This window comes from Mesoplodon densirostris, chromosome 12 (assembly GCF_025265405.1).
Source record: "Mesoplodon densirostris isolate mMesDen1 chromosome 12, mMesDen1 primary haplotype, whole genome shotgun sequence".
Lineage (NCBI taxonomy): Eukaryota > Metazoa > Chordata > Mammalia > Artiodactyla > Ziphiidae > Mesoplodon > Mesoplodon densirostris.
In genome coordinates, this window is record NC_082672.1 from 37,434,649 (window position 1) to 37,445,062 (window position 10,414).

A 10,414-nucleotide genomic window follows, 5' to 3' on the forward strand; every position below is an offset into this window, starting at 1 on the left:
AAAATGGCCAATCTCATCTCTCTCTGCAGAACAGAGAGTCCTGACACAGCAGAAAGGCCTTTAATCATAAATGCTTTAAATGACAATCCTGGTGAGATTCATTCACTTATTTGACTAATGAGAATTTTTGGCCTAGTTACACCAGTGGCTCTCAATTTCAGTTTATATAAAAGTCACTCAGAGATAATATTTAAAATGCAGATTCCAGAAGCAGGCCCCTTTTAATGCCCTAAGATTCTGATGTCTCAAATTTGGTGAGGCCAGCCTACATATATTTTTTAACAAGCACCCCCAGATATTCTGATGCAGGTAGTATGCAAATTCTACATTGTAAGTACCTCTGCAGCCATATCAAATTCGTTTTGGAATGAGCTGGAGTGCAGGTAAATCATCAATTAAAGTATTTAAGATATTCCTTCCCCTTTAATTTTAAATTAATCATACCTTCACTAGAAACTGATAGTCTGGTTCTTTGGTTTCCTGACCCCCTAGAAGATCTTCTTTTTTTTTTTTTTTTTTTTTTGCGCTATGCGGGCCTCTCACTGTTGTGGCCTCCCATGGCTCACGGGCCCAGCCGCTCCGCGGCATGTGGGATCTTCCCAGACCGGGGCACGAACCCGTGTCCCCTGCATCGGCAGGCGGACTCCCAACCACCACGCCACCAGAGCAGCCCAGAAGATCTTCTTATAGGATAAATATTTATGCACAATATTAGATATTTCAACTTGATTACTCAGATATGAATGAATAGGAATGTAAGTGTTGGTGAGGATGTGGAGAAATTGAAACCCTTGTTCATTGCTGGTGGGAATGAAAAATGGTTAAGCCACTGTGGAAAACAGTCTCTCAGTTTCTCAAAAAGTTAAACATGGAATTACCATATGACACAGCACTCCTGTTCCTAGGCATGTTCTCCAAAGAATTGAGAACAGGCACTCAAATAAATACATGTATATGCATGCTCAAAACAGCACTACTCACAATAGCCAAAAGGTGAAAACAACCCAAATATTCATCAAAGGACAAATGGATTAATAAATTGCAGTATATACATAAAATGGAATATTATTCAGTGGTAAAAATGAATGAAGTACTGATATAAGCTACAACACAGGTGAACCTGAAAAACACTAGGCTAAGTGAAATAAAGCCAGCCACAAAAGGTCACATATTGTATGATTCCATTTACATGAAATACCTAGCTTAATCCATAGAGACAGAATGCAGGCTGATGGCTGCAGAGAAGAAAGAGAAATGGGAAGCAACTGCTTAGTGGGTATGGGGTTCCCTTTTGGGACGATTAAAATATTTTGGGGCTGGACAGAGGTGGTAGTTAACAATACTGTAAGTTTCTAAATGCCATTGAATGGTTCGATTTAAAATAGTTAATTTTATGTTATGCCAATTTATTGCAATAAAAAATGAAAAAAATTATAAATTAAGTAATGAGTTAGCTTCAATATGAAATTTATATTAGAAGATTGAAAATTTACTTTTCTATTTAATCTGCTACATTACATAAAATATCTAACGTAAATCCAGAAAAAGAAATACTTTTATAAACTATTAAGTATCAGTATGATGTTTAGGAGTAAGAGCATTTGGTCTCTTGTACACACTGCTTCAAGTCCTGCCACTTCTCCTGGTTACTCCTGCCTTGGCTAAGAATATGGAAGAATTAAAATTAAAACACAAATAATATCTGGGAGGGTGTGACAGGCCATGGGGTGCCCAGACATTTGGTCAAACATTATTCTGGGTGTGTCTGTGAGGGTTACTCTGCATGAGATTAACGTTTGAATTGGTAGACTGAGTAAAGCAGATTGCTCTCCCAAAGTGGGTGGGCGGGCCTCATCTAATCACTTGAAGACCTATATAGAACAAAATGGCTGACCCTCCCTTGAGTAAAAGGAAACTCTATCTGCCTGTCTGCTTTTGAGCTGGGCCACTGTTTCGTCTTGTTGTTGTTGTTGTTTGTTTGTTTGTTTTTTCCTGCCTTCAGATTCAAACTGTAACATTGGCTCTTCCTAGGCCTTCAGACTGGAGCTACACAATCAGCTCCCCTGAGTCTCCAGCTTGCTACTGTAGATCTTGAGACTTGCCAGCCTCCAGAATCACAACAGCTAATTCCTTATAATAAATCTCTTTCTATATACATATATATATATATATATATCCTATTGGTTCTGCTTCTCTGCAGAACCCTGATTAACACAGAGGGGTGTTACAATAAGACAGTATTGGTTGTGAAGACTTTAGTTGTTCACTAGCTCAGTCCAGAAAAAATGAAAGTCTTGAAGGAAAAAAACTGAGAGAAGAAGGAAGAGCTTAGGGCACTTCTTTGGAAAGGCTAAGAGACGGGTGGCTTGAGGGCACTGTGTGCTTTTCTTGGGGAACGACACACTGAGCAACAGCCATTGTCTACTTGATAATGCTGTCTGGTATTTTTCCTACTCCTATTAATGCCCATTTTTCTTGAGTCATTTTACCTAGGGGACATTGGCAGTACTTGATTGTTATATAATCATAAATTTACAGTTCTAACGCTAACACTTCATCCTTTTCAAAAGGCAAGCCACATTATAGAATAGTGAGCATCAAATGCAGCTTAGCGAAATGAAAGTGGGAGTGGGATATTAGTAGCACAGAAATATTGAGCAAGTTTATCTAAAAAGGGAGAAAGGAAAAAATAACCCACAGAATAGATGCATAAAAATCTCAGAAAAGATGTTAGGAGCAGCTGGTAATGAGACTAATGAGAACAAATATCTGAAACAAAATAATATTTCTTTATATATTGACAAGATTTGTAAAAAAAAAAATTCTTCTTCCAGTATTCACAAATATAAGTGTTTTTTGGTGATACGATTCAAGTTAATTATAAATCTTAATTGCGCACCTTCTGTGCACAAACTACTGCACCAGATCAGAAGTGATATTGGCCCCGCATTGAAGGAACTTTTAAAAACACACATATTGCGTAAACATAATAACAAACTCGAGACTGAACTGTGTTAACGACAGGTTCCTCTTTTAAGATGCAGATCTCGGCTAAGATGTAGCCCCTTGGACAATACTGGCTTATTTTATGTCTCTCCCCACAAGGACAGGTCTTCCTTCTGCCAGCACTTGGGAAGCACAATAATGTGCTGGCTGTGTGGCTGAATGGGGTTACAGGCTCGCCTGAAGTCTAAGGGCGCCCTCACGGGAATATAGACCACAAAACAGTGCAGGGTAAAGCAGTGGGGTGGGGATCCAGCACAGCCAGCAAACAGTAGGAGAATCTGAGGAAACGAGGGAGAGGAGTGTACAGAAGAGGAGAGCGGGTGCCTGGCACACCCCAAGACCCCTCTAGGCAAAGCAATCAGACGTAAGAAGTCCTCCTACACAAAGCTCTTGCTTTGGATCACGGCCACAACTGACTGCCTGATTCAAAAGCAGTCTAATAGGCTGACCTGTGAGGTGTCCTGTTACCCAAGTTGCTAACAGACCCAGTAGGATCTTCCCTCAAACAGAGAGGGGTTGCTTATGACCAGGGGCCCCAGAGGAATATCTGTGGAGAACTGAGGCAGAGAAGCTGAGCTGTCTGCACGATGTCTCAGTTCTTCATAGGGCCAGCCGTGGGACTGCTGAGATGTCCTTGATGCAATTAAACCCTAGCATTTAAGGTAATCTGAATGCATGTGTGATCTGAAAGAACCTAATTTGTGGTGTGTGTGTGTGTGTGCGCGCGCACGTACGCTGTGAAAGGGCAGAGAAAGTGGATTTAAGAGAAGAATGAGCAGAAAGCAGAGGTGGCCTAGATGGAGGGAGAAGAAGTGGAAATGTGCAGAGGAGAAACAGCAAAGATCCCCTCTTTTGCTTTTTGCTGGGCCTGAGGCAAACAGCTGTGCCCAGTGCCCCTGGAGGTTACACTGCTACCTTTGGCAAGACATGGTGCTTCTCCATCCCTGAGGAATCCAGAAATAAGAGACAGGAAGCATGGAGGCTAATGCATCCTAAAGGATGAAAACATCAATCCTGGTAACGTGAAAAAGTAACAAGGAGTCTGGTGTTATTTTCAGAAGTCAGGCTTAAAAAGTCTTAGGAATGAGACACACTGGAGGGTCATTAATGTGGTCAAATGAGGCAAGAATGTGTGAAAACACTGGTTTTTTATATTCATGGGGGCATCCATTGAGAACCAAGGCTTACTGTTTCTTGATTATAAACATAATACTTGCTCATTGTTCGAAGTTTAGAAAATACAGCATGCAGGCACACAAAAAACATAGATGTATGTACGTGTGTGTGTGAGTGTGTGTGTGCATATATATCCCAGTAATCCCAGAACTGAGAAAAATCAAGTCATTTTATAAAAGTTGGTCTGTTACAGAGGTTGTGTATGAACTTAAACTTGGATGATAACAGTGAAGGAGTTAAATTTCAGCTTAGAATCAGTTAGCTGATGACAGTCTGCAGAATATAACTTTTGTCAACACAATTGACAGGAACAAGTCATAATCCAGGATTCCAGGCCTTAAGAAAATGTGGAGCACAGATATTCTCTGTTTAGGTTGACTTTGGTCCGTGCACTCCGGCAGGTGTGGCCAATCTGAAATAAATGAGGTGGCTCGGGATCAGTGGCCACAGACAGGTCCAGCTCAAGAACCAGGCTATTTGATCTGAGGCACTGTCTGCTGTACTAGAAGAACAAGCTGCTCTTTCATTTTATCATGAGGTTATTCTAGGGTGTGTCTTACGAAAGTACCTGAAATGTCTTTAGTATTATTATGAGCTGTCATAAACACACACTATCAGAACCTTAGAGCTTGAAGAGTCTGGGGTGGACACAGCCGGGTGAAGCTTAATTTAAAGCTGTGTCTCCAGCCTGTAGAAGAGGCCAGAGGAAGAAGACAAGCCTTGATTCCAGCTGGACCAGGAGCTTCCTACCCTCTGAGCCAGGGATTCAAATGGGGAGGAATGCTGGCCTCTTTCCCTCTTGCCCTACTGCTTCTTCTACTTGAGAAGCTCCCTTCTCCTGCCCTTTCCTCCTACAATGTAAACGCTCCCTAGCAAAGTATTTAAGAGGTAGCAAAGTGTTTGTAGTGGGTGCTATGAACAAATGGCTTAAACAAAGAGTTGTCTTCATGACAAGCCAGGCACCCTCCTCATCTCTAGGTCCAGATGCCCACGGCAACTACACAAGCGCTAATGAAGCCTAAAGTCATCATAGCTTCCCTCTCTACCACCAGAGCTTTATTCTTCTGAAAAAGAGCACATCAACTTAATAAATTCAGTTGCTTCTATGAATGAATTTTTCATTATAAACATAAATCCTTTCACAGTATTTGTTGAGCTACGCTGCTGACCTAAAACAACAACTGCTCTTCAAAGGCAGCTTGCGCCTGTACCAAGGTCTTGAAGGAATTCCATAAGGTTTGTAAGTGATTTATTGTCCCCATAGCACTGTGATACTAAAAAGAGTAAGAGGTGCATATTTACAACTAATTATTGTTGCTTAAGCAGCATAACCGTTTGTTTTCCTATGGCCACCAATGGATAATGGACAATTAGCATTACAAAAGTACCTCAGAAAAATGAATCACCTTATAATATATCACATATTAAATCTTATTAAATGAAGGACAACATATTTGTAATATGCAACTTATATCAACTAACAATAATTCTCAGGATTTGGAGATAGACATAGCAACAATAAGAAGATTACTAAACATACCTGAACTAGTTCTGCCTTTAATTCTTCTTTTTCCTCCTCAGAGAGCATGCTAGGGAAGTCAGCACTGGCTACTGTATCTTCATCTCTTCCTTGCAGTGGTTCAGTCTCCAACAAACCTTTAGGCAAGATTGGCAAAACAACGCAACTTAAAACATGAATTTAGGGCTTCCCTGGTGGCGCAGTGGTTGACAGTCTGCCTGCCGATGCAGGGGACGCGGGTTCGTGCCCCGGTCCTGGAAGAACCCACATGCCGCAGAGCGGCTGGGCCCATGAGCCATGGTCGCTGAGCCTGCGCGTCCGGAGCCTGTGCTCTGCAGCAGGAGAGGCCACGGCAGTGAGAGGCCCGTGTACCGCAAAAAAGAAAAAAAAATGAATTTAGCCAAATTCTACTTCCATGGTCTGAAAAACTAGATACCCTGACTGACCCTCCCACTGAAAAATAACTAAAAATTCCAGAAGAAAGAAATCCTTCTAAATGTGTCATGAGCTGCCAAGAAAGTAAAGAATACTAAGAATCCCAAAAACTAAGTGAAAGTGGGAAGTTGAGATGTAAACAAAACAAGTCTTCATTAATTCTACATTTACCATTCAGGTGAATCCCAGCCTCGGTTCTTACTGTCCCATGGGATGCAGGGGGCAGAGGACAAAGCCCAGGGCCACGGAGGGAGAGAAGGTTATGGTGAGACCCCTCCATAAATCCTCCTGCCCACAGGGCTACACCCTGAGAGTAAGGCGACCTGGAAGTAAATACCTTCACTCCCCACAGGCATCTGCAAGGTAAACTGCCTGCCTTGACACTCAGCATGAAATGGACAGGGCAAAAGGGCTTCCCCTGAGAATTCACAACCTCCCAGGTGGTCCAAAAGAATGTCGAGATAAGAGAGTATTAAAACTTTTTTCCAGGGCTTCCCTGGTGGCGCAGAGGTTGAGAGTCCGCCTGCCGATGCAGGAGACATGGGTTCATGCCCTGGTCCGGGAAGATCCCACATGCTGCAGAGCGGCTGGGCCCGTGAGCCACGGCCGCTGAGCCTGCGCGTCCGGAGCCTGTGCTCTGCAACGGGAGAGGCCACAACAGTGAGAGACCCGCGTACCTCAAAAAAAAAAAAAAACAAACAAACTTTTTTCCACTTCGATGTGGAAATATGCAGATATGGAACCTGGAGCAGCTGCAGCCGTGAGGAAGTATTGTGGCCACACTGACTCTGTCAGAGGGAGGTGGGAAGTGCCTGGACAACGCAAATGCGTATGTCCTCTGTAAACAGGCGCACAGATATACAGAAGCTTTATCTATGACATGAATTATGACAGAGCTGGCATTTATACATCTCTGGAAAAAGGGAGGTCTTTTAATAAATTGTCCTGGAACAAATAGTTTGCCATATAGTAAAAATAAAATTGGACACCTTCACACCATTAACAGAGATTAAATTATAAATATTTTAGAAGACAATATGGGACTTTATATTTATGAACCTCTGGGTAGGAAGGGATTTCTTGAGACACAAAAAAAGGGCAAATCATGAAAGAAAGGATGGATAAGATTAAGAATGAGTTATCACTTCACCCCTGTCGGAATGGCTATTGTCAAAAAGACCACAAATAACAAATGCTGGTGAGGAGAAAAGGGAACACTTGTGCACTCTTGGTGGTAATGCAAATTGGTGCAGCCATTATGGAAATAGTATGGAGGTTCCTCAAAAAACCAAAAATAGAACTACTATATGATCCATCAATTTCACTTCTGGGTGTTTACCCAAAGAAAACAAAAACACTGACTTGAAAGATATATACACCCCAATATTCATAGAAGAATAATTTACAGTAACAAAGATCTGGAAGCAACCTAAGTGTCCACCAACAGATGAATGGATGAAGAAGACACGGCATATATATATATATATACACACACACATATATATATACACACACATATATATACACACACACACACACACACGCAATGGAACATTAGTCATATAAAAGAATGAAATTCTGCTATTTGTAAAAATGTGGAGGGACCTAGAGGGTATTATGCTTAGTGAAATAAGTCAGACAGAGAAAGACAAATACTGTTTGTTATAACTTATATGTGGAACATAAAAAAATAAAACAAACAAATAAAACAGAAACAGCTCACAGATATAGAGAACAAACTAGTCATTACCAGTGGGAAGAAGGATGGAGGAGGGAAAAGATAGGGGTAGAGGATTAAAAGCGACAAACTACTATATAAAATAAATGAGATACAAGGATATATTGTACAGCACAGGGAATATAGGCAATATCTTTAGAATAACTTTCAATGCAGTATAATCTATCAAAATACTGAATCACTGTATTGTACACCTGAAACTAATATAGTATTATAAATCAGCTCTTAATCAAAAAATAAGAATGTTTCTTCATCAAAAACACTAACTGTATGGAAAATAAAAAGACAAGCCACTAATGGAAGAAGATATCTCCCAGATGTAGAACTAGCAAGATTAGTTCCCAGAATAAACAGAATTCCTACCAACCCACATAAACAATGGAAATAACCCAATAGAAACATGGGCCAAAAAACCCAAACAGATTCATTACAGGGAGAAATCACAAGTGGTTAATAAATCCAGAATAACATGCTCAACCTCACTGATATTCCGGGAAATACAAATTAAAACATTTCATACCCACTGGATTAGCAAAAAGTTAAAAGCTTGATGATATTAATAAAAGTTGATGACTATGTAGAGGATGGAAACTCTGATACACTGCTTGCAAAAATATAAATAGATACAAATAACTTGAAAAAAATTTATCATTATCTAGTAAAGTTGAACATTCACACACCCTACAATCCAGCATTCCACACCTATGGATATACCCAAGACACTCATACATCAGTACCTGAGGTCATTAATAAGAACTTTCATGGTAGCAAAAAACTGTAAGTCAGCAAAAGTCTATCAACAGGAGAACATATAAGCACACCGTGGTCATTTACACCAAGACAACTCAACCCTAGTGAAATGAGTCAACTACAGCCCCGCACACCACATGGATGAAACTCAGAAACAAGATGCTGAGTGAAAAACACAAGTTGCAGAAGAATAATAAAGTATAATTGCACTTATATGAAGTCCCCAAACACACAAACTAAATAAAATACTGTTTAGGAATAAAAGTAAAAAGACAAGCAAGGCTATGGTAAAAAATTCAGGACCATGGTTTTCTCTGAGAAGTGGGGGAGACCAGTTTCAATGCTAAGTATTTCTTTTTCATGAGTAATACCTGTTCATTGTAAAAGATAATAAAATAAAATGACCCATTAGTCATTAAAATTACTATTAATCACACTACCCAGAAATAATGATCATTTTGTCCCTCCTTTCTGGTATTTCTTCTATGCATTTGTTTACATTTTCTTGTATATATTTATATGAATTTACTGTTGTGAATTTAATTTACTTTTTCAATAGGATAACATGATATCCTTCATGTCTAAAAACACATATCTACCTTTATGTATTTTTATGGTTGTATATTTTGTCTCATGTATGAATGATAATTTATCCTGTTTATTGGGGAGCTGCAGTGAACATCTCCTTGCCAAGTCATTAGGCAAAATCTTGATGATTTCCTACACGTTGGGTTACAGAGGCAAAGGCCATGGACATTTTTAAACCTTCTGCCTAGTTATACCCCAGAAAGGTGGTGTCAGTTTTATGCAAACATCAGCAACCTAGGAGAATATCTCTAGATTCTCAGTACAAGAATGTTAAGTAGGTCATTTAAAAGGTTTTAAACACTGTCATTTATTTTTGCTGGTAAATATTTATGCTTACATGTGGCCAATATATTTTTAGTCAGTGTTCTAGGATAACTGTCTAAATCAGGAATCAGCAGTAATTCCAAGCACAGTTTTAAGAGATTGGCCCAGAAGGTAAGCTGCCTGCCTGCACTGGGGGCTGGGGAAGAGCCATAGGAGGAACTTGTAAGACACTCTGGTCTTCTCCCCAACTCAGTCTGGCCCAGGAACTTAGCAGACACTGCTCAAACTTAGCCAGAACCTAAATTCTCCATCTTCTCCTTTCTTGACAGTATGAGAGGACATGTACCAGGGAACAGACAATAGTTCCGGGCACTTAGACTTTTCAAGACATCAAGCATCTTTAGTATCTTCCTATATTCTAGGAAGATTCGAAATCCATTTTAGTTGCTAATATGTGAACTGGGAAACTTCTAGCGAATTTAGGGAAGGACAGACCTCCCCTTATCCAGCAGGTAGCTTTTACTTTTCAGGGGGAAGGTATATAAATCTTATAAAGTGAGATATTTCCTGCACTGGCCTTCAGCTCTGATCTGTCACACATGTCACTCCTCAGAGACATCATGAATCTCAAAGTTTCTCTCCCAGAAAGCAGCCATTCAGGAAATCTGCCTGGAGCCCAGAAGCTGCTAGTTAGGTCAGGTCTAATTAGACCAGCTACCTTCTTTACTCTTATCTTTGAAATAAATGCCAGTTCCCCATCATTTTTTTGACTCACTGGGTTAGGGAAGTAGCAATCACTCAGGAGGTCAAAGGATAATTCCAGAATCAAGGAGTAGGGGAAAAAAGGAGTTCAATTTTAAAAAGTGATTAAACAGTGAAAGAGTCAAAATCAGAAAGAAAAAAAAGCAAATAGGAAGAGATACCAAGTGACAGATGAT

The 10,414-nt window shown here is 40.2% G+C and overlaps 1 protein-coding gene across 3 annotated transcripts in view; it reads right to left on the bottom strand.

Annotated features, from left to right (window-relative positions):
* TPD52L1 (TPD52 like 1) overlaps nucleotides 1–5,785 on the bottom strand; it is a 37,014-nt gene extending 31,229 nt beyond the window's left edge. For all 3 annotated transcript variants that reach the window (XM_060114877.1, XM_060114875.1, XM_060114876.1), the window contains exon 1: nucleotides 5,723–5,785. In XM_060114877.1, coding sequence (XP_059970860.1) covers nucleotides 5,723–5,770 — 48 coding nt within the window. In that variant the 5' untranslated portion in view covers nucleotides 5,771–5,785. The remainder of the gene's footprint in view (nucleotides 1–5,722) is intronic.
* Nucleotides 5,786–10,414: the final 4,629 nt, after the last annotated feature.